The 25,366-nt window shown below is 43.3% G+C and overlaps 1 protein-coding gene across 1 annotated transcript in view; it reads right to left on the bottom strand.

The window, feature by feature from the left end:
- Positions 1 to 25,366, bottom strand: part of pcdh15b (protocadherin-related 15b) — a 564,355-nt gene that overhangs the window by 222,870 nt on the left and 316,119 nt on the right. Inside the window, exon 19 of the mRNA XM_052027763.1 lies at positions 1,181 to 1,486. Coding sequence (XP_051883723.1) covers positions 1,181 to 1,486 — 306 coding nt within the window. The remainder of the gene's footprint in view (positions 1 to 1,180; positions 1,487 to 25,366) is intronic.

Below are 25,366 nucleotides of genomic sequence, written 5' to 3' on the forward strand. Positions count from 1 at the left end.
TTTTGTACTAATATCTTGTTTTGCACAGCCTTTTTCTTCACTGTCCTGTATAGTTTATGTGTAATTTATATTCTGTATGTTGTCTGAATCTATGTGCCTGTGAGGTTGCTGCAAGCAAGTTCTTCATTGCACCTGTACCTCACCGTACTTGCGCATATAACAATAAACTTGACTTGACCTAACCCTCCACAATGTGGGCAGCAGCATTAACCAACATATATAGCCTCCTTTGATCTTAAGAAAGATGAACTCTATCAATCAAAGAGACTGTGGAGAATCTGTCTTAAGTTTGGCTGTCCACAATTGGCTCAATTCCAGTGCAACCTGTTATCAAACAAGGCAGTATTATTTTTCCAATGTTTTTCTCAATCTTTCTTGCCACAATACTGCATTTCACACCTAACCAGTTTCCTCTAGAGTGGAGCTAATCTACAGAACAAATGGGTTTAGGATGTTGGGATGACCTTTGTCACCTCCACTCCAGGACTACAGTCATCCCAACATCCCAACCCTGTCACTCATTAGGATGCTACAGACAACGCTTGTGTATGTGCACATTCAGAGGCAAAGCTCCAAGTCAGCATTGCCTGTTTCACTGAAGCATACAAGAGGATGGGTTTTGCACTAAATATTTGCAAAATAAATACATGTTCTTTCACTGCCTGCAAATTCTTGCATATATTTCTTTGGGTATCAGAGATAATGCTGAGAAAGATGAAAAAATCAAAAATAGATTACATTCAAGAATGATTTCAAGTGAAGTTACTGTAAAATTTAAATTGAACTAACATCAGAATCAATTGATTGGCATTGGTGTTATTTGCAGGGAATGAGGCAGTGTGGGCTTGGAGTGAATAGAGATTGGTTTGAGGTTAGATTCATATAATGTAGCAAAAAACTCACAATAAATGTTTGGGGAGGAGCAAATCTGTTGATTTGAAGCAGGAACATGGATGCAGTCAGGTCAGGAGTGAATAGGATGGGGATCCTAAATCTTCCTGTGTAAATACAGTTCCTCTATTTGCCATGATTCTCATTTGGCATTGGTTGGAAGACTTTGATTACAATTCTCTCTCCAATGAACATAATAGTTGTCCCAGCATATGCTTTTCATGCAGAAATATTTACAAGGCTATAAATGTAGTGCATTCATACTGTGCATTAACTTTGTTTAGCTTACCTGTAATTGCAGAATAACCATTCCAGCTTCATTGTTCTCTGGCACAGAAACGACATAGGTGGATTGTGAGAATACAGGACTGTTATCATCAACATCAAGGACCCTGATTGGTACAGTCAAGGTTGAGCGACGAGGATCCCGAGCTCCATCCGAAGCCTCCACAAGCAGGTCATACCTATCTTTGGTCTCTCGGTCCAGAGACGTCATTGTGTAAATGCTACCATTTGATGTTATTCTGAAAAGGTTATTGAAGTTTGCCAAGCTGTAGTGAATCTGCCCATTGACACCCGCATCTGGATCAGTGGCCTGAGGAAGAAGCAACATACTATTTTAATATGGCATGAAGATTTTGTCGCACTGTTCAGACACCTTTTCTCAACATTGAACAATATATGGCCAGGCCTATCACTTGCATCCGTGCACACCCACACTCACCTGGGCTGGATGCACTCTCACTGAACTTCCACGCTCTGGAGTTTGGCAGTGTGGTGCAGAGGGAAAGGGGCGGGTCAGGACCCCAAGTTTCTCAGCCACCAACAGAAGGCAAAGCCATTTGTAGAGCTTTGCTTCCTGCAAAGCCCATCAACAAGACTTAAATGTTCTTGGCATTCAGAGACATATTAAACACATTAAAATTGATGTAAATAATTAACAAAAACAATAGGTACTCAAAACTGCTGACCTGACCTAGGAAGATTAATCTCCTCACATTTGATATAGCATTCTTAACTCTTGCTCTTACTTATTCACATTATAAATCCAAAATAGTTAAATAAAACAGATGAAACATTTTCAAAGCAAAACGACTTTTCTGTTCTTGTCAAAGGCGTGGTCTCATAAAATGTAGCCATGAAAAGTCACACTCCTCAATAATTTCTTGTGCTCAGGCAGTGGCTGGAGGGCAGTAATACGATTTATGGTCTGATGGAACATAGCCAGATGAGGAAAAACTTAACCATAAAGTGATATAATACTTCAATATTATAGGAGCAAACCGGCTCAGCAAACGTTAGATTTATTATATTGTCTCACACAATTTGCTTTTTAATCTCTGTGAATGATTTTTATCAACTTATGTAGCTAATTTCAATTTTATAGAATAATTGTTCTAAACAATTTAGCTTTCACATTAATTTCTTGCACGTTTCCTCTGTGCAGTTCTCCGAGTTATGTGCACTAAAGAACAAATGCGTTACTGCCATCTGCAACCTGTGGCTGAATTCAAATACTGACAGAGGCTACGAAATGTCTTTGGCCTCCTGGAATATGGTCAGAACCTCTTCCTAAGTTGTGTCCATTTCTGGCATGGGCAGATGTCCACCACAGTTTACACTGCGTGCAACTATTCTGTGAAACTCAAAATAGCAACGGAGTTCAGCGACTGAGGGCCAGTGGTTCTATCGGGAACTGCCAGCTGTCCACTGTTTGGACCTCAACATGTCTCAGATTTCTGTGCATCCACCACTGCTCTCACAGCTGAGCCCAGCAATGGAGCACAGACATGCTGGGGAGATCAGCAAGATGCCTCTCTGTCTGCTTTATGCCAGGACTGGTTGGCACACAAACAGTGACCACATTTATTTGACCCTGTGGAAAAAATAAAATGTTTAAGTTACTTTGCTTCAAAACTTTACAACTATTTGTATGTATTTTATATGTTTTTGTTTTTTTTTATTATAGTCATAGAGTAATACATCATGGAAACAGGCCCTTCGGCCCAACTCGTCCATGCCGATCATGGTGCCCACCAAGCTAGTCCCATTTACCCACGTTTGTCCCTTATCCCTCTTAACCCCTCCTATCCATGTACTTATCCAAATGTCTTTTGAATGTTGTTATTGTACCTGCCTCAACCACTTTCTCTGGTAGCTCACTCCATATTTGCACCACCCTCTGCATGAAGAAGTTGCCCCTCAGGCCTTTTTTAAATCTTTTGCCTCTCAGCTTTAACCTATGCTCTCTAGTCTTTAGTTCCCCTTCCCTGGGAAGAAGATTATGTGCATCCACCCTATGACCCTCATGATTTTATACATTTATCTATGGTTACCCCTCAATCTCCTACACTCCAAGTAATAAAGTCCTAGCCTGCCCAACCTCTCCCTATAACTCAGTCCCTCAATTTCAAGCAGCATCCTCATAAATCTTCTCCGTGCTCTTTACAGAAGTCTTTCCTATAACTGGATGACCAAAACTGTACACAATACTCCAAGAAGTGTAGTCTCACCAACATCTTGTACAACTGCAACATAATGTCTCAACATCTGACTGATGAAGGCCAGCATGCCAAAAGCCTGCTTCACCACCCTCTGTACCCTGCTTTCCGAAAACTATGTACTTGTACACCAAGGTCCCTCTGTTCCACAACACTCCCCAGGGCCTGACTATTCACTGTATAAATCCTACCCTGGTTTGACTTCCCAAAATGCAGCACTTCACACTTATCTGAATTGTAAACCTTTTGCCAATCCTCGGCCCACTTACCTAGCTGGTCAAGATCCCCCTGTAGTTTTTGATACTTAAAAAAAATTATTTAAATCACTTTCAATATTTTTAAAATGTTTCTGACTATCAGTGGTATTTAAAACAGTTTAAAAGCATTTGAGACTGGTTGCCATCCATTCCGGTGCCTGAGACCTACTCGCCACTCGCAACCTGTTCAGCCTCACATGATGCCCATTGAACTTGGGGAACAACCTGTCTATCCCTCCGCGTCAGTGTGAATGGACTGGATCCAGGTCGCTCCACCACAAAATGTCTTCTTCTAAAGTGAGGAATTACATTTGAATTTAACATCACTTTTTGGGTCCATTTCTCCCTTAGGTGAGTGAGGGGTATGGATTATTACCATATTGGTTAATGATCAGTGCAGGGTATTGAAAAACACCATAACCTTTTAGATAGTTTGGAATAAATTTCAACCATTGCTGGGTATTTCCAAGTTGAAGTGGTGAAAAAATACAACCGAGAGATGAAGTGAAAGTGGAGTAAAACTCGAAGACACAAAGAAGTGCCGGTTCACTCAGATCCCATGTCGCTATTTGGAAAACAATCAGTAATAAAGAAAAAGCGCCTGAAACAAAGCAATAAAACATTCAAAATCTGCTTCAGTTTATAATTCCAATTGTACTTGAAGTTTCCCCTTTTATTTATCCAAAGAGAAAAATAAAGCACAATTCTGTTGCAAAAGCTGAGAACTGAGCCCAAAATTTATTGAAATTCTTTTTATATGTTCTGCGGTCTTATTTCTGTAACAACAAAAATACATCCTGGTGCACACTGTTGACCAAAGTCTCCCCGCCCCCAGTTACCCTTCCTGGTTCCGGCACACTTACACTTACCTACACAGATGTGGAGGGTTGGCGCAGTGCCCCTATGAATCCAGCTGCAAGATTTGGACAATAGGTAGTGTAGATCAGAGCCTGGCCCCCAAAACAGAGACAGAAGGCCAAGCCAGGGGCAGAACTTGATCTTCTGTTAAAGTTATGTGATTTTAAGTGTTTTTAAACGTCTCTCAGCAGGTCATCCAGCCCTCGAGCCTGCTCCACCTTCCGATAAGATCACGGTTGATCTGATTGTTAACCTCATCTCTATATTCCCTCCTACCCACGGTTACCTTTCACCCCTTGAATTGCAAGAATCTATCCATATCTGCCTTTAAAACATACAAAGACTTTGCTTCCACCACCCTTTCAGGAAAAGAGCTCCAAAGATTTTCCAAAAGAAAAGCAATCCTTCTCAGCTCTGTTTTAAATAGGTTGGGCAGGAGGTCTGGAAGCCTGAAGTCCCACATCACCAGGTTCAGAAACAGCTTCTTTCCTATCAGGTTCTTGAACCAACCTGCATAACCCTAACCCTACTTCAGCAATGGAACACTACGGACCACCTCTTGCATACCACGGACTTTTTGTTGCACTAAGTCTTGTTTTGCAAAGTCTGTTTTCTTCATTATCTTGTATAACATGTATAATTTATATTCTGTGTGTTGTCTGAATCTATGTGCCTGTGATGCTGCTGCAAGCAAGTTTTTCATTATACCTGTTCCTCACTGTACTTGTGCATCTTACAAAAAACTTGACTTGACTCCATATTTTCGAACTATGACCAGTAGTTCCAGATTTCCCTCAAGGGGAATCATTCTCTTCCACATCCAGTCTGTGAAGACCCCTTCCGGATCTTGACATTTCAAATAAGTTTTCTCTCACTCTTGAACATAAGAACAGATTTCCCAAAATTAAATCTGCAAAGCTGCAGCATAGTACGTCTGAGCTAATCAAATGAAAGGCTCTCAACATGGACATATGACATGACTGCAACTTTTATTCCTCTCAAGCAAATAAGGCCACTTCCATTAGGTTGGAAGTGATTTGCAGGCTCCATTATGACTTCAGCAATATTAGAAAAGAATGCTCTACTTTCTGTGCACGACTTTGAGAGAGAAATGATGCTCATTAATTTAGGTAAAATTTTCAAGCCTGTGGTAATTTGATCTAGGTTGACAGATATTGATTGTAAAATCACATTGTTGCAGTCGCTATCAGAAATAATTTTCTTTATATTTTGTTTAATATTCATGAGAGTGGATGTAGTGCAAGATGCTTATTCTTGGTACCATATCTGCATGTTGATTACAATATTTCTGGCTCAAGAAATCCATAATTTCCCAAACTGGAAAATCAATTCAGGTGATAGCATGGTGTGTGTAGAATACCAAAAGACAGGGAGAATTCACAGCCGTCTGAATAATCTCTCACTGCCTGTCGAGTTATTATTCAAGGCATGCCTTGGGGTAACAATCAACGATTACACAGAAATTTATTAAAGCTCAACTTGCAGAAGGCAGAGTAAAATTCTAAAATGCACGTACCATTTTACGATAGTTTTGCACATTTGTTCATTAATGACCTTCCTTGAATCATTAGGCTAAAAAGTAAGTATGTTCTCTGATGAATGCACAATATTCAATTGCATTTGCAAGTACTTAGCAAATGAAGCAGCCTTAACCTGTATAACAAGACATAGACAGCCTGATAAGTGATGTGGCAAGTGACACTTGTGTCACAAAAGTGCTGAACAAGGACCTTATCCAACAAGACAGCGCCTAACCACATTCAATGGCATTAACCATCACCGGGTGCTTCACCATCAAGTTCCTAGGTGGGGAGGGCAGGGATGATGAAAGTGGTCGTCACTGACCAGAAACCTAACTGAAGCAGCTGCATAAATTCTGGGTATCATGGGTATCAGGCTTAAGGACAGCTTCTACCCCACTGTGATAAGACTATTGAACAGTTCCCTTATACGATGAGATGGACTATGACCTCATGATCTACCTTGTTGTGACCTCGCACCTTATTGCACTTTCTCTGTAGCTGTGACACTTTACTCTGTACTGTTACTGTTTTTACCTGTACTACCTCAGTGCACTCTGTACTAACTCAATGTAACTGCACTGTGTAATGAATTGACCTGTACGATCAGTATGCAAGACAAGTTTTTTACTGTACCTTGGTACAAGTGACAATAATAAACCAATACCAATATCAATACCAAGAGTGACTCAGCTCCTGAATTCCCAAACCCTTTCCACCAGTTAAAAGTCAGGTGTATGAGGGAATGCTCTGCAACTCCAGGGAATGCTGATGATTTTGCTCACTGTCGAAGATCAATAGTTATTTCTGCACCAGACCCTGGTCTTCCTGCTCCAGACCTAACCTGACACGGCACAAATGGGCAGCATACAACCTGCACATGGCAACTAAATGACCTTCAAGTGGTGGACAGTAAGATATTCCTTCTGACAAATAAGGCTTCTGAAGACAACATTCAAATATGAATTGTGCCGCCAGCAGAGGAGAGGATGCAAATCAATACAGGGGCTCTGTCCAATGCGCAGAGAGGCAGCTGGGGAGACTGGGCACTTACTCTTACGAGTGTGATGCAGAAGACTGTCTCAGGAGCCTGTGCAGAAAAAATCCAGCCCAACACTGTGCAGTACTGAATGAGTACTGGATTGTCGCATCAGATGAGATGTGACAAAAAATTGAGGGCTGCTCTGTTCTTTCAAGTGGAACTAAAAGGTCTCATGGCATTATGTTGAAATGAAGCAGGAGGGTAATTATCATTGTCCTGGCTAAAATTTACTGCTCATACAACACCAGAAAACCTACTCCTTCCTTTACCACTCCACGTAACTTTGAAAACACTTTGAAAACATTTCATTGGCTGTGAAGTGGTTCAGGACACCCTGAGAGAGACATATAAAGCACTGAATAAATGCAAGCCTTAATTCCTTTCCAAACAGGTAGACATCACTAATTTTTCCATGTTCTTTGCTGGCCCGTTTGGCTCATTGCCCTTTGCACAAACATTATTGCTGTTTTAATGATGGGAAACCTGTTTCAATTTTGCACTCTACTTTTTTGGCATTGTCTCAAACTCTGGAGTATCACGCTGGATCAATAATGGTCACTGAAGGTATAATTCAGAGTGCACGGGGTGTGGGTTTTCCCAAGTGGAGTTGTTCTTAGGAGGAATGCATAGTGTGGCTCAGCCCTTAATAACCGGGCTTGACTTTCTGAGTGAGAGTCAGCGAGAAGTTTGTTGTATTGGGCTAAGTTAGTCTTTGGTCTGTGAATGATATGACTTGGAGGCATAGGGTCATGGAGAGATACAGCAAAGAAACAGGCCCTTCAGCCCACTGAGTCCATTGAAGTGACTGTGGCCTACCACCCAGCCATGTTGCAGATTCAGGTGGGGTTGCTGCCATTAACGAACATCGAACAATTATATGGTCTGTGAGTTCTATGTTTTGCACCACCATTGCCAAAATTTTCCGCTCAGTTCCATTTTTTATTATTGTACAATCATGTTTTCCTCTGCCCAGGAAAAATGTATCTCATTTCTTTATTATGTATTCCACTTTCCTCTTTTGGAATTCTGTGCTTTTCAGTTCACAGCCTTGTTTCTAGTTCCTCACTTGAAGTAGATTCAACCAGTTTTAATAACGGGAACGTTTATTTCATCATTTGTGCTCCAGCATAAGCATCCAGCCAAATAATTATTTTGATCAGTTGAAAATCTGTTTCAGCAAAGCTCCTCCTGAGATTCAAAAGGTGAATGCCTTCTCAGAAGACAGTCCCAGTGTTTACGTTCCTTTGCATTGAGACAGTCGCAGCCGACAAGAAGCATTTATTAACAACGAATGGAATGTGGCCCAGGACCGTAGAAGGCATCACTCAATGTTACGCCTTTCACCTGTCAGCTATCCTTCGGTACACGGCATAGTTGCATCTGAGTCAGAAGGTTGTGTAAAAGTGTCCATTCCAGAGAAATGGGCTGACATTCTACCATAGTACTGTTGGTGTGCTGCAACTCTTCTGTGCCGTGGAACATCCAAAAGGAATGGAGTCCTTTTTCAAATATGTATCTGATCATATCATTGTGAATTGGTTTCCAGTTTTAGATGGAGGCTAGAGTGGAGCAGCAGTCATGTTCTGGATCAGAAAAGGCCCAGTGAGGAAAATTTTCAACCCCTCCACTCACCATCCAACCCATCCTCTCCTACCTGCCTTTCTGCCCCATATCCCTGCCCTCTTTCTAATGAAAAGGCCTTCTCACCACTGAAGTGACTCCAGGTTCCTATGATCTCATGGCTGCCATCCAATTTTCAATTCTGCCCACTGATTAACCAATCGAGGATCTGGCCAGGTTCAAATAGGTCACCTAGGTAACAACCTCACAAGTGACTCCAAGTCCTCAGATATTCCAGCTTCTAGACTCCTGTACTCTGCACCTAGGACCCCTTTGAAGTTGGAGCCTTTGTCAAGTAACCAAGGTAAAGGACGACGGGATGAGGATACCATCAAGATCCCATTACTGGATGACGACATTTGTCAATTTGTAGATACTTTAGTAAAGCCTGGGAGCTTTGAAATATTGATTGCTTTGCGTAATATTTCCTTGTGTACTTCATGGATGAATTTCAAAATTGTGCGTAAGTCACATGATGGCAGCAAAACTGCATGACACACACAGCCTACTAAACTGTACCTGCATTTTCATTTCCTTTGTTATAACCTCCTTAAATGTACAAAGTTCTTGTGGTTTGACAGGACATTACCCTTAACTGGGGTGGCTCGAACCAGGGGTCATAGTCTCAACAGAAGGGATTGGTGTCCATTCAGGATAGAGATGAGAAGGAATTTCTTTACTCACTGCTTAGAGAGCTCTACCTAAGAGGGCTGTGGAGACTAAGCTGTTGTATATATTAAAGGTTTTTAGATATAGAGGGAATTAAGGAATATGGGGTTGCAGGAAAGTGGTATTGAGGTGAAGGACCAGCCATGATTTCATTAAGCATTGGAGCAGGTGTGATGGGCTGAATGGCCTTACATTTCTGATGTTCTCATCAGTGTTTCAGTGGAGGTCCCATTGGATGTGCAGCAGTAGGAGGAGACAGGAGGGAGAGTTATTAACAGTACAAACATGAAGGTTCTGGAGGAGAAGGGGGAGGTTTGTTCATTCTCACATACCCTACCTGTCAAATGTACTGCAGGCCACACTTACTCACCAAGGAACAATGAATCAGGCTAAAGTTTTCAGAGAAATTCCACACTCTGCAGGCAGGGCTCCACCCATGCATCCAGGCCTGGATACCTCTGCCTGATCTTGAGGGAAGGAAGTTGAGGAAAACGTGGATCTTGGTCTTGATAGGCAGAGCATTCCACGCATGGGTGGAGCGGTAACCAAATTATGCCATACCTCTCAGTCTGCAGCTTACGTCCACATCTGGATGACACTAGTTTACCCAAGATGCTTTGCATTCTCCTCCTCGAGCAAAGGCCATCAGTTGGAGTGGGCAAGGAGCATGACCGTGTTGAAAGTTCGGGCAATGGCAGACTGTAGACTTGCCTTGTGAACTAGGATCTCAACAATTGCAAGGGTTAACGCTCACTGAACATTCAGTTGAGCTACAACAATTAAATTAAATTTCTCATGGTCAACACTGATTCTTTGGAGCTTGCTTGACTCAGTTATTCTCTGGCAGTCCACAGTGCCACCATACTGAGGGTTGACTCTTGGGAAACATAAGCTACCCTTGGCTCATCAACTCTATCAAGTGATGAAGTTTTGATGTCTGCGATGGTATTCCGATACAATATTCTCCAAATAGGCTTGCTGTCTGTTGCATGCTCCACAATCTTAGCCCTCGTCTTAAAGCAGCAGCAGGTGGAGGAGGAGGGTAGAGATCGGGGAAGGGGTGGGGAGGGGAGAGGGGGAAGCTGATGAACAGATAGAGGAGCATTTGTCAGCTGATGATGAAAGGCGGCTCACTTTGGACATGATGCCGAGATGTGGGTGAGAGCCTTGTGGCTTTCTTTTGGCCTTCTCCTCACTTGTGCCCCCGGGCGTCAAGGCAATAAGTGCAGCAACCATCTAGACACAACGTGGTTATAGCCAAGTTACCATGGCAGCAGCGTGTTGTCTCACTGGGAGCATCTACAGACCAAAGTGAACGTGTCAAACACAGACAGGTTGGAAGATCCATCACCTCTACCTGCTTGTCCAGACTGTGACCGGTATCCACAGGTGGCATGCTGTGAGCAATCTGGTGCAGCGTGACCATGACACCACAGTCTTCTGCCATAGGTTTGTGATTCACCAGCTGCCAATGGAATTCAGTGAAGGAGATGCAAGGGTAACAATGGTACTGATTTTCAACAAAGTCATAGGAGGTCATACAGCACAGAAACAGGCCCTTCGGCCCATCAAGTTCATGCCGGCTATCTTGCATCCTTCCACATTAGTGTCGTTTTATTCTCCCCATATTCTCATCAACTCCCCCAGATTCTACCATTCATCTACACACTACGGACAATTTACAGTGGCCGATTAACCTACTAACTCTTATGTTTTTGGGTTGTGGGAGGAAACCGCAGCACCCAGTGGTCACAGGAAGGACATGCAAACTCCACGTAGATGGTACTGGAGGTCAGGATTGAACCTGGGTCACTGGCACTGTGAGGCACTGGCTCTACTAGCTGTGCCATTGTGCCATCATGTCATTGAGGATAATTGACTTATGAACAACACCAAGCCTTCAGAAGGCTCCATGCAACATCAAGAAGATCCATTAAGTAGAAACACCTGGCCTCATTCTTAGATACTGAAGGTTAATAACACCTGAACACCTTATGCTCTAAGCACTTGCCTTACTCAGTGTTGATCTTGGCAAGATGAGTTCTGAAGTGACTCCTTCAGGTCCATATAATAGGCTGAACAGCCTTCCTACATCGGGCCAGCTGCCATGTTATTGTGGGCCAACAGTGATGTGCAAAGTCTTTGGTTTTCCTTTCAATTTGAGTAGAAGGAAGTGACAAAGTCTGTCAATCCCATTCCTGGTGACCGTGACCGCACTCCTGCCACACTGAGCCAGCCACCACCTCACAGTCAGCAGTGTGGCACCCACCTGCCCCAAGTAGTGAACTCTTGGAGATATTGTCAATGGATTCCTCATCTCTTCTGAAAGATGACCCTTAGGGGCATGGTTACAACTGCTTCTTCACACGGTGGAAGAGCTGAACCTGGTATCTCTCAGGCTTCAATATTCCAACCATGCATCTCCTAGTTACTGAGTACATGTCAGTGACTTCACAGGTATTGGAGACATGCCCCTTTAGAATTTGTATTGGGAAGATTGTCTCAAGGATGTCCCTTCTCCATCATGCCAAATTCAAGCCTCTATTGCACTAAACTGATAATTTCCAGAGATGAAACCAATTCTACTGGAGGATCCTGGACCTAAAACTTTAACTCTGTTTCTTTTTCCACAGACGCTGCCTGACCTGCTGAGTGTTTCCAGCATTTTCTGATTTCTTTACATTTCTATTAACCTGGGAGTCACTCTTGCACAAACTTACACCAATAAGCAACATCATCAAGAATTAAAGTTTGGTCTGGTATGCATGGAAGTACGTCCTTGCCAAGTGACCTTGCTCCAACTGTGATTTTATAGACACTGTGCTGTATCCATTTACTCTATCACAATGTTAATCACTTACAGAACTCAGTGATGCACAACTTCGGACCCATGGGCCACATACGGCCTGTAGGACGGATCCATCCTACCCGCCTGCATTTGACACATTCACTTTGGCCTGGCTGCCTTCACTCACAGCAGTTGCAGCTCTGTGAGATCCCAGTGCTCATTGGGTTAATGTTCCCATGTCGGTTGGTTGTGAGCATGGGTTATCTTTTGAACAGTCCCATCAGGAGGAGCATCTAGCACTGTGAAACCCGCACAGGGCCTACCTCATGGGCTTCCTGAGGACCTAGTGCCCCTTTTGTGAATTCCTGATAGGATCGCTCAAGAACAAACTTCCTCACCAGCTCTACTCAAGTTCTTCTGAAAACAGCAAGGGAGACTGAGGTCATTGGCATGGTGGGAAGGAATGATAGTGGTGCAATGAAGGTGGACAGCAAGAAAAGCAGTGAAGAGGCAGTGAGGGACGGCAGAGATGAAGTGGCTCATATTCTATTGTTTTAATAAGACAATATTTATGTATTTGAAATAACAACAGCAATCGTGTCATCGTAAATATAACCAAAATAATGTCGGTATCTAGTTAAGCATGATTAAAGTAAAGTGTTTCTCATAAGTGGCCCCAAAGAGGTATTTTGGACCATCATTCCAGCACTCCCTGCATAATGGTTGTGCACCACTGCTTTTTATGGCTCTGTAATGGCAGCAAAACTAGTGGGTATCAAACAGCAGGCTGAAGAAACAGCTGCCGTAGACGTACATTGGTGTAATCCAGTCCTTTGGGTCGTTGTCTCCAGTCACTTGCCTCCCACTCCTCGCACCATCATAAATGCTGTGAGTCACTCACTAGTTTGATTGCATAAGAAATCAATGCAAACAGAGCACTGGGATATATCAAACCCCACAGCTGCTTGTTCTTTCACCAGAACAATTTATCTTTTCTCTTCTCAGTCTTTGGTTGGCGCAAGCATCAATCACATTATCTATGAGACTGCAATAATTCCAAACATACTACTCTTGTGGATGTGGAGTCACAGAGAAAGAAAAGAGGCCCTTTGGCCCATCGAGTCTCCAGTGAACATGAAACACAAGCCCCATTTAATTCTCTCCACACGCCCATCAACTCTAACACTAGCCTACACACGAGGGCCAATTGAGAGCGGCCAATTAACCTAAGAACCTGCATGTCTTTGGGATGTGGGAAGAAATTGGGGCACCTGTGGGGTTGTAAGGAGAAAGTATAAAGTCCACACAGGCAGCAACAGAAGTCAGGATTGAACCTGGGTCATTGAGGCAGGTCTACCAGCTGTGTCACCAAAAGGGAAAGGGGAGCTTCCTACAGTGGATCATTGTTCCTCAAGACTGCAGCTTGTGGGTCCTTGTAATGACAGTAAATGCCCTTCTGGAAAAGGTGCAGCTGCCTGCTTATAGGTCTTGGACAAGGTCTTGGACAATGTAACCTGGAATCCTTCAACTGCTGCACACTGTGGATAATATCACAGTGGATTTTTTTCTCCAATATTCCCTGGTATACAAGAGCTGTGGAACTGGCTGCATCAGCTAACATTTCCAAAGGGCACATAAAGTTATCTCCTTACATTAAAAATAAGAACAGATTCACTCTCAGTAACAGGGCCAATACAATGATACAATTTCATTGGGCTTTGATACCTGGATGCCTATGTTAACCTGAGGCACTCCACTGCCAGAGGTCACTTTTCTTTTGCACATGAACAACGTAGAAGTAGCTGGAGTACAATGCAATTTTAAGCATAATACAAGCAAGCACTCTTCCTTGATGTGACTGGGGTCACACACACATACACTGAATTAAGGCTACATTCAACCTAAACAGATTCAGAGGTACCTTATAAAGTGCTATCTTCCTGAGGCCTTGCTTGTCACCCTGCTGCACACTTCAGTGAAGCCTGGAGTCGACAATGACAAGGAATTTATTAAACAGAAACATGTGATAAGTGGAGTAAATGGAAACTTGCAAACTGATAACAGAAACAATTCATCCTTTGGCGACAGCTTTGTAAGTTGGTTTGATGGACTTGCTACCATGCAGCGTTTCCCCTGTGACGGCAGCCAGGTCAGTGGAAGACAGATTTCTTTAAGTGCAGGTGACCCTGACGGTACACTGCGAGCAGCTCCGGGCCTAGGCAGGGTCTGCATTTTCTGAGGATGGGCAGACATAACCTGGGCTGTGAGGCATATGCAAGGACATTGTTGGAGTGCCAGTGGTGTGATCCTAGGTGTTGCCATGCTGAGAGAGAAGGCATCGTTTTGCCCCACAAAGCCTCTGGAATTCTCCTGGTACTGGACATCCAAGGTCATTGCAATGTGGTGGATGAAAAATTGTTCTGCTTCCTCAAGGCCGATAGCAACCCCCTGATGTCAGCTGCCTGCCCTTCAGTGAGAGTGATGGGCAGAGCTCTGATGAGACTCAAGAGGCAGCAGAGTGGCACAGCTGGTAGAGCTGTGGCCTCACATTTCCAGCAACTCAGGTTCAGTCCTGCTGACTGCGTGGAGTTTGCACGTTCTCCCTGTGACCGTGTCGGTTTCCTCCTGGTGCTCTGGTTTCCACGTACATTCCAATAACATGCAGATGAGTAAGTTAATTGGCCACTGTAAATTGCAATTCAGGTGAGTGGAAGAACGTAGGGGTGTTGATAGGTTAATGAGGCAAATAAAATGGGATTAGTATAGGATTAGTGCAGATGTGTTATTGATGGTCAGCATGGACTCAGTGGGCCAAAGGGCCTGTTTCTATGTTGTACAACTCTATGGGAATTCCAAGACCTAGCGATAATGGAGGACCAGCAATATAGTTCCAAGTCAGAATGGTGTGTAACTTGGAGGGGGATCTGCAGTTGGTGGTGTTCCAACGTCCCTGCTGCCCTTGTCCTTCCTGCTGTACAGCTCACAGATTTGGGAGGTACTGTAGGAGTAGCCTGGGTAGTTAACTGCAGTGACACACACGGTAGCGTAGGGGCAGGCACCGTAGCGTAATGCTATTGCAGCGCCAGCGACCCAGGTTCAATTCCGGCCACTGTCTGTAAGGAGTTTGTACGTTCTCCTCGTGTGTCTGCGTGGGTTTCCTCTGGGTGCTCCAGTTACCTCCCACATTCCAAAGACGTATGGGTTAGGAAGTTGTGGACATGCTATGCTGGCTCCAGAAGCGTGGCGACACTTGCAGGCTGGCCCAGAACACTCCACGCAAAGATGCATTTCACAGTGTGTTTCGACGTACACGTGACTAATAAAGAAATCTTAATCTTATCTTAAGAGCTGGAGGAATTCAGCACGTCAGGCAGCATCTATGGAGGGAAATGGACAGTCAATGTTTTGGGTTGAGACCCTTTACCTGGACTGTAATTGCAGTGCATCTGGTAAATGGCACACACTGCAGCCGTTGTGCATTAGTGATGGAATGAATAAGTGTTTAGGGCAGTTGATGAACTACCAATCAGGCAGGCTGCTTTGTAATGGATGGTGTTGAGCTTCTCCAAAGATGTTGGAATGGCACTTATTCGATGTGGAGAATAATCCTGATATCATCACACTCCGGACTTGTGCCTTATAGATGTGTAAGGTTTATGAGGTGTCAGAAGCTGAGTCACTTGCCATAGGATACCCAGCCTTTGACCTGCTGTTGTCGCCATGGTATTTATTTGGCTTGTCCAGTTGAGCTACTGGTCAATTGTGATCCCCAGAATGTTAGCAATGGGAATGCTATGGAACATCAATGATAGGTGGTTAGACTCTATCTTTTTCGTAACAGTCATTGTCTGGCACTTTTGTGATGCCTATGTTTCTTGCCACTTATCAACCCTTGCTTGAATGTTGTCTCGGCCTTGCTACATACATGGGCTGCTTCATTTGCTGAAGAATTGCAAGTGGAATTAAACATTTTGGAGTCATGAGCTAACATCCCCACTTCTCTGAAAGATGACTTTTCTGGAAGAAGGCTCGTTGATGAAGTAGCTGAGAGGCTGAACCCAGCTGCTGCCCTGATGAACTCCTGCAGTGTCGTCCTGGAGCTGAGATGACTGACCTCCAACAACCACAATGATCTTCCTTTATACGTGGTTTGGCTCAAGGTGTTTTCTCTTTGATGCCCATTGACTTTAGTTTTAAAAGACACCTTATTGCCATACTTGGTCAAGTGCTGCCTTGATATCAAGGATGGTCTCTATCAACTCATCCCTGGAAGTACACTCTTTCTTCATGTTTGGACCAAAGCTGTAATAAGATCTGGAGCCCAGTGGTTCTGAAAATTGAGCATCAGTAAGCAGGTTACTGGTGAGTAAGTGCCATTTGGCAGTACTATTGGTGACAGCTTCCATCATTTTGCTGATGACTGAGACTGATTTGGTAATAATTAGCTGAACTGGATTTGTTCTTAGTTTGTGAACAGGATAGAGATGGATGACCTTCCACAATGTTGAGCAGGTTGCCAGTGTTACAACTGTACCAGAACAGCTTGAAGGAACACCTGGTTCTGGAGCTCAGCTCTTCAGTTCTAGGCTGGGATGCTGTCTGGTTCCATTGCCTTTGCCATATCCAGTTCTCTCAGGTGTTTCTTGATATTACGTGGAGTGAATCAAAATGGCTGAAAGCTGGCTTCTGTGATGGTGGAAACTCAGGAGAAAACTGAGGTGGGACATCTGGCTCGCACTTCTGCTTGAACACGTTTTGTGAATGCTTCAGCCATGTCTTTAGCACTCACATGTGGAATGTCATCAACATCTGTGATGGTGATGACTCCACACTCACCATCCGTGAAGATTGGGGTATTTTTGAAGCCTCCTCATGGGATTACCCACACATGGAATCTCATGAGCATCTCTCAACAACAGGTGACAATTAATCAGGAGTAATATGAAGGATTACAACATTCTGCAAACTGATATCCATCTAGAAACTTTCCAGAATTTAAGAAATATTACAGCACAAGTGGAAGTCATTTGGTTCAAAGAACAAACTGCTGGAGAAGTTCAGTGGGTCAGGCAGCACGTGTAGAGGGAAATGGACAGACTATGTTTCGGGGCAAGACCCTTCAACGTCTGCAGTCTCTTGCGTCTCCAGTCATTTGGTTCATCCTGCTTGTACCAGCCCAGTGTTTCCATCAGTCCAATTGCACTCACCTTTCTCTGCAGCCCTGCTAATTAGTTCCCAAGTGTTTATCCAATTCCATTTTGAAAGCCCTGATTGACTCTGTTTCCACCACTCTTAACAGAAAACAAGTTCAAGCTTATAACTGGCCCCATGTAACGATGCTTTTGCTTTCATCTTCTTTTATCTTTTGCCCACCACTTTAAATCTGTACGTCCAGGTGCTTGAACCATCTGCTGATGGAAACAACTTATCTCTATTTAGCCTGTCCAAGTCAGACATGATCTTCTGCACCTCCATCAAATCTTTTCTTAACGGTCTTTGTTAAGAGCACCCCAGATTCTTCAGCCAAACCTTGTAGAAGAAACCTCTCATCCATTCTACTTCTGTAACCTCTCAAGCACCTTTACCTCTCAAGCACCTTCACCTTCTTCCGAAAGTGCAGTGATCAGAATTAAAGACATTTCAAAACGTTGCCATTTAGTCTATTTTGTCTCTCCACCAAAACGTATCATTTCATACTTGTTAGGTTTCATCAGCCTCCTGTCTGCCCATTTTGCCAGCCTGACTTTGTCCTCCAGCACTCAGTTACTATTCTCCTCATTATTTAACGTGCCTCTAGGATTTGTGTTACCTGCAAACTTTTACTCTGGACATCATAACCAAATCAACAGGACATATCAAATAAAAGCTTGGCCCCAACCACAATCCCTGAGAAATACTACTCTCTGCCATCCTCCAGTCTGAAAAACAACCATCTTACCAACCTCAATTACCTTTTAAGCTAATTTCCTTTTCATGTGTGGCTGATCCTTATTTTCAATATGGATCAATTCTGCTAAGTAACACTCGTGTGGAGCTTTGTCAAGCTGCATTCTCTACCGCATTGTACATTGTAAGTGCTCACTGCAAGATGGCAAGGAACCCACAATATTCACTGATGGTTCCTTGTCAGCTCTGAAGCAATAATAATCTTCTCTGTTCAGGAAATAAAGTGTGCTGTACAGATCATGAATGTAATCATTACCATCATACACACAGTGAGTACTGTACAACTGGTAAAAATGGGATCTTTGCTGCATGTTGATGCAAGGTGGAAGGAACTATTGGAACAAGTCCAACAAGCCCTCTTTCCTGTTGCATCATTCAATAAGTTGAAGGCAGATCTACATCTTGTCTCCATTTATCCCTCTCAGCTCTGTATCCAGTGACACTTTATTTTACCTGGCATTTTTTACCTTAATGATACACAGTAAACTGGATATTGATTCGAGTTTTGCCTCATGAGGAACGTGGACACATTCAGTCAGATCGAAACTCTGTGCAATCCTTAATTTCATTTCGTTGTTATCCTATGGTGAAAGGACAGTGGTGCAGCAGTTAGTGCGACTGCCTCACAGCTCCAGGGACCCAGGTTCAATCCTGAACTTGGGTGCTGTCTTTGTGGAGTTTGCATTTTCTCCCACCCCACCACCACCACCCCCCCAATTAATTGTCCACTGTAAAATTACCCCTTAGTGTAGATAAGTGGCAAAAGAATGAAAACAAAAATGAGGAGCTGAGGGGCATGGGAGAGGGTAAGATGCAAGGAAATAAGAGTAGGAATGGGACTACTGGTCTTGGGAGATGGCATGGACTCAGTGGGCCAAATGGTTTTCTTATGCATCATGGTAAGTATGTAAGCAAGGCAAGTTCTAGGAACTAATATGGGAAAGGATCCAAGAAGATGACGTCATCAGCTCTCGTGCTCATTTGCAAATTCTGTAAATTCATGGGGTCTTCTGCTGTGGTGTTCCAATGTAGCTGGACTTACTCCAAATATCCAACATCATAACATCTAGTACGATAACCTAGAAGCCATCCAAAGATTCCTTGAGGCAAAATCTCTCCCTTCATTCAATCTACTCTGGATTCATTAGATGCTTTAGTCCTGGCGTTAGATGAGGAAAATAAATGCAAAGTGCAAATGTAACAAATTTGAACTTGAAGTCAGTATAGAAGAAAACTTCAGCACCAGGTAATCACAGCAGTGAATTTAGGAGATGGACGTGGATTAAAGCCCACAGGGTAAATATAAGGAGTCAAAATAACTCCTTCTCATAACAGGTTAGCACATGTACCAGTTCTAATTCACAAAACAAGGCCCAGATTGATACTTAGCCACCCAAAGAATGCAACCCTACATGTAACTCTGGTCGCAGGCTGTGAAATCTAGATTAAACCATCAAGCCCCCACATCTCCAGATGACCCTGTAATTTCAGTCTCTGAGGCCGATGTCTGCACATCCTTCAAGAGGGTGAATCCATGAAAGGTGTCTGGTCCAGACGCCATAGCTGGCTGAGTACTAAAGATCCGTGCGGACCAACTGGCTGCAGTATTTACGGACATATTCAACCTTTCGATTCTGCGGTCTGAGGTTCCCACCTGCTTCAAAAAGCCATCTAGTGTACTGGTGCCCAAGAAGATAATTATGGAGGAGGATAGGACTGGTCCTCAGGTTTGAGATTCTAAATTGGAGTAAGGCCAATTTTGATGGCATCGGAAAGGATCTGGCAGGTGTGGATTGGGATAGGCTGTTTTCTGGCAAACAGGTTAGTAAGTGGGAGGCTTTCAAAAGTGAAATTTCGAGAGTTCAGAATCTGTATGTTCCAGCAGAATAAAAGACAAGGCTAACAGGTTTAGGGAGCCTTGGTTATTGAGGGATATTGAGGCTCTGGTGAAGAAAAAGGTGGCACATATCAGGTATAGGCAGTTAGGATCAAATGAAGCACTTGAGGAGTACAAGAAGTGCAAGAGAACACTTAAAAGAGAAATCACGAGGGGAAAAAGAGGACATGAGGTTGCTCTGGCAGACAATGTGAAAGAGAATCCCAAGGGTTTCCATAGCTATATTAAGAGCAAAAGAGTAGCAAGGGACAAAATTGGTCCTCCTGAAGATCAGCGTGGTCATCTATGCATGGAGCCAAAAGAAATGGGGGAGATCTTTTGCATCCGTATTTACTCTGGAGACAGACACAGAGACTATAGAACTGATGCAAAAGAGTAGTGAGGTTATGGACTGTATCCAGATTACAAAAGAGGAGGTGCTGGCTGTCTTGAGGCAAAGGAAAGTGGATAAATCCCCAGGACCAGACAAGGTGTCCCCTTGGACCTATGGGAGGCTAGTGCAGAAATTGCAGGGGCTTTGGCAGAGATATTTAAAATGTCCTTAGCCACAGGTGAGGTGCCAGAGGACTGGAGGATAGCTAATGTTGTTTTGTTGTTCAAGAAAGGCTCTAAGACTAAGCTGGGAAATTATGGGTCAGTGAGCCTGATGTCAGTCGTGGGTAAATTATTGGAAGGTATTCGAAGGGACAAGATATATACGTATTTAGATGGATGGGGCCTGATTAGGGATAGTCAACATGGCTTTGTGCGTGGCAGGTCATGTCTAACCAATCTTATATAGTTTGTCGAGGAGGTTACTAAGAAGGTTGATGAAGGAAAGCTGGTGGACGTTGTCTACATGGACTTTAGCAAGGCCTTTGACAAAGTCCTGCATGGCAGGCTGCTCCAGAAGGTTAAGTTGCTTGGCATTCAGGATGAGGTAGCCAATTGGATTCAACGTTGGCTTTGCAGGAGAAGTCAGAGAGTGGTAGTAGATGGTTGTCTCTCTGACTGGATACCAGTGACTAGTGGTGTGCCGCAGGGATCAGTGCTGGGTCTGGTGTTGTTTATCATCTTTATTAACGATCTAGATGATAATGAAGTAAACTGGATCAGCAAGTTTGCGGATGACACCAAGATTGGGGGTGTAGTGGATAGCGAGGAAGGCTATCAAAGCTTGCAGCGTGATCTTGACCAGCTAGGAAAATGGGCTGAAAAATGGCAGATGGAATTTAATGCAGACAAGTGTGAGGTGTTGCACTTCGGGAGGACAAACCAGGCTAAGACTTATACAGTGAATGGTAGGGCTCTGAGGTGTGTAGTAGAACAATGGGACCTGGGAATACAGATCCATAGTTCCTTGACAGTGGTGTCACAGGTAGATAGGGTCATAAAGGGAGCTTTTGGCACATTGACCTTCATAAATCAAGGCATTAAGTACAGGAGTTGGGATGTTATGTTGAAGTTCTACAAGACATTGGTGAGGCCAAATTTGGAGTATTGTGTGCAGTTCTCGTCACCTACCTCCAGGAATGATATCAATAAGCTTGAAAGAGTGCAGAGAAAATTTACAAGGATGTTGCAGGACTTGAGGACTTGAGTTATAGCGAAAGACTGAATAGATTCGGACTTTATTCCCTGAGTGCAAGAGAGTGAAGGGAGATCTTACAGAGGTACACAAAATTGAGGGGTATAGATAGGGTGAATGCATGCAGGCTTTTTCCCCTCAGGTTGGGTGAGACTAGAACTAGAAGACATAGGTTTAGGGTGAAATGTGAAATACATAAGGGGAATCTGAGGGGGAACTTCTTCACTCAGAGGGTGGTGCGAGTGTGGAACGAGCTGCCAGTGGAAGTAGTAGATGCAGATTCAATTGTAAAATTTAAGAGAAGTTAGGATAGGTACATTGATGGGAGGGGTTTGGACGGATATGGTCCAGATGCAGGTAGATGGGACTAGGCAGAAGATCAGGTCAGCATGGAGCAGATGGGCCAAAGGGCCTGTTTCTGTACTGTAGTGCTCTCTGACTCAATGACTACCATCCAGCGGCACTTTCATCAACCATAATGAAGTGCTTTGAGAGGCTGGTTGTAGTGTGAATCAGCTCCTGCCTCGGAGATGACCTGGAAATGCTCCAAGTTGCCTACTGCCACAACAGGTCAACAGAAGATGCGATTTCTCTGGCTCTTCACTCTGCTCTGGACCATCTGGACAACAGGAACTCATACATCAGGCTGCTGTTCATTGGCGTTCAATGCAATTATTCCATCCAAGCTCATCATCAAGCTTCAAGACCTGGGCCTGTGTACCTCCCTCTGCAACTGGATACTCATCTTCCTCATTAGCAGACCTCAATCAGTGAGGATTGGTAACAACATCTCCTCCTTGCTGACCGTCAACACAGGTGTACCTCAAGGCTGTATGCTTAGTCCCCTGCTCTACTCTCTGTACACACATGACAGTGTGGCTAAGCACAGTTCCAATGCCATCTTCAGATTCGCTGATGACACCACTGCTGTTGGACGAATCACAGGTGGCGGTAAGCCAGCTTACGGGAGTGAGATAGATCACTTGGTTGAGCGGTATCGCAACAACAACCTCTGGCCCAACGTCAGCAAAACTAAAGAGCTGATTGTTGACTTAAGGAAGGGGAAGGAGGGTGAACATGCACCAGCCTACATTGAGGAATCGGTGGTGGAGAGAGTCAGCAGCTTAAAATTCCTGGGCATTAACGTATCGGATGACCTGCCCTGGGCCTAGCACATAGATGCAATCATGAGGAAAGCACGCCAGCGCCTTTGCTTTCTTAGGAGGCTAAGGAGATTCAGCTCATCAGTGAACACTCTAACAAACCTCTACAGATGTACTGTGGAAAGTATCCTGACCGGTTGCATTGTGGTCGCAGCCTGAAGTCCCACACCACCAGGTTCAAGAACAGCTACTTCCCTTCAACCATTTGGTTCTTGAACCAACTGGCAAAACCCTAATTACCACAGTTTAACAACACTTTTTTTTTGTTCTAATTGTGCTTTCTTGTAAAAATTGTGTGTGATATATGTTTATGTTTTTGTTGTGAATGCTGCTTATATGATGCTATGTACCTGTGATGCTGCTGCAAGTAAGTTTTTCATTACACCTGTGCATACATGTATTTGTGCATATGACAATAAACTCGACTTCGACAACATGACCACTGTTTCATTCAGGGGAAAAAACCTTGCTCAGAATAAATCCCGGTTTTAAATTGGATTCCCCAAATAATCTTGCAAAAATTACTTCCCGGTAAAGCTTACATGTGCTGCGCTAAAGCTTCATTACTTCAAGAGTGACCACCCACGGCGATCAAACTGTATTTGAAGCACAACATGCCTCAATTACATTAGACAGATTATTAAACATTAAAGGTGCATGACTTCTGATTATTCTGTCAGGTTTGGTGGGAGAGTGGGGTGGGCAATGTTGGTGTACAAATGAAGCCAGTGAGACAGAGGGGGGCAGAATTGGGAAATCTGACAAAATTATTTGTTATTATTGTACCTATTACATCCAATAAAGATGTTCAAAATAGTTTCATATGCAATGGAATATTTTAAATTGCTATTGTTGAAATATTTCGCATCAGCAATGTCAATGATTTGTGTAACCATATTTTCCAATTTTTGTAGCTTTAGTTCGTATAAAGATGTTACACAAAACTCTTGGAGGTTTCCCTGCTCTTACTGAATGGTTTCAACAGGCAACTTCATTTTCCCTATGCTTGGATATATTTGCATTCTCAAAGAACAGAGCAACAAGGAGAATGCTGCAATATTAACCTTCTCTTCTTTGGCAGATCAGTGTAACAAGTATGTAGGTGCCAAGTATTGATATTGATATTTCTGTTCCAAATAATAATCCAGATATTCTACTTATAACCTGTCCATAAAAATACATCTTATTCATGCTACATTGTAAATATTTGAAAATATCTGCAAACCTCTCTGAATTGTGCAAGGTGCTGCATTAGGAAATCCTATGGTCATTTGGATTCCTGAGGAATTCTAGGTGTCCAACTGGCCATGTAGAAATGGGTCTCTCTGTTTTATGCTAGCTCTGAAACTGAGTTCGGATTGTGCAGTTATGGATATTGGTCTGAGGTTGTAGAAAGAGGATTGCTAGCACCCTCCGAGGATTTCCCCAAGCTTACTAACTTCTCACAGGTGATATGACTGAATTTTATTAAGATTACATTGACCACCTGTAAGCTTCATATCACCTGTAACTTACTATGGGGCAAGGAAGCATATACTGTACACTTTGCTGAACTTATTAAAATGAATCACTGTCAGAATGGGTGGAAGTTAGATAAATAAGAGGGTGGTGCAGCATAGAAGTAATTACAAGGGGCAGCACAGTGGTAAAATTGCTTCCTTTTAGCACCAGCGACCCCTGATCGATCCTGGCATTGGTGCTACCTGTGTCGAGTTTGCATGTGACTGTGTGGGTTTCCCCCAGGGTTTCCTCCCACATCCTAAAGACATGCTGGTAGGTTCATTGGCGACAGTAAATTTTCCCGTAGTGTAGCTGGGTGGCAGGAAAATCTGGGGGAGTTGACGGTCAGTGAAAGAAAACAGGTTGCAGGAAGATTTGTGGGGGAATAGGATTGATTGAGTGCTCTGAGAGCCAGCAGGGACTCGATGGGCCTAATGACCTCCATCTGTGTTAAAAGGAAATAATATGAGATCTAAAATATGGGAATAATCAAAGGAAGTTCATTACTTTTAGATAATCATTAAGATATTAATTAAGGGTGTAAGGACCAGATAGAGATTTAATTTTTCCTGTAACAAAATAATGAATTTATATTTGCCACACCAATTAAGGGATCATTGTTGCAACAAACAATCTGCTGGAGGAACTCAGGGTCAAGCAGCATCCGTTGGGACTGGGCATTGGAAGGAATTGTTAATGTTTCAAGTCAAAACCCTGCATCAGGATCTTTCCCCCCACAGATGCTGTTCGACCTGCTGAGTTTCTTTTAACACTTTAAATTTTATTCATACAGCACTCTATCATTGTTGCATTTCACATGTCCACACTAGGAAACTTCCCGTGAAACCTTAGATGCATATCTGTTGCTTTACTTCTAAAATCCCACTATTGTATCCATGGCTCAAAACAGCAACATAGGTTGGCAAGGAAGCAACAGAATTATTCTCAACTGTATGATTTTAATTTGTGAAATGATTGAGGTACATCAGAAAATAAAAAGCTTTCAAGTTACATTATACAGAAAGAATAGTAATAAAAATGTATATGTGATAAATGGTTAACTCATGATTAAAATAATGTGTTAAATTTTGGGCTCCCTTGGATAGAAAGTTTTGAGCACAGATTT

The sequence above is a fragment of the Pristis pectinata genome, chromosome 12 (assembly GCF_009764475.1).
Source record: "Pristis pectinata isolate sPriPec2 chromosome 12, sPriPec2.1.pri, whole genome shotgun sequence".
In the NCBI taxonomy this organism is placed as follows: domain Eukaryota; kingdom Metazoa; phylum Chordata; class Chondrichthyes; order Rhinopristiformes; family Pristidae; genus Pristis; species Pristis pectinata.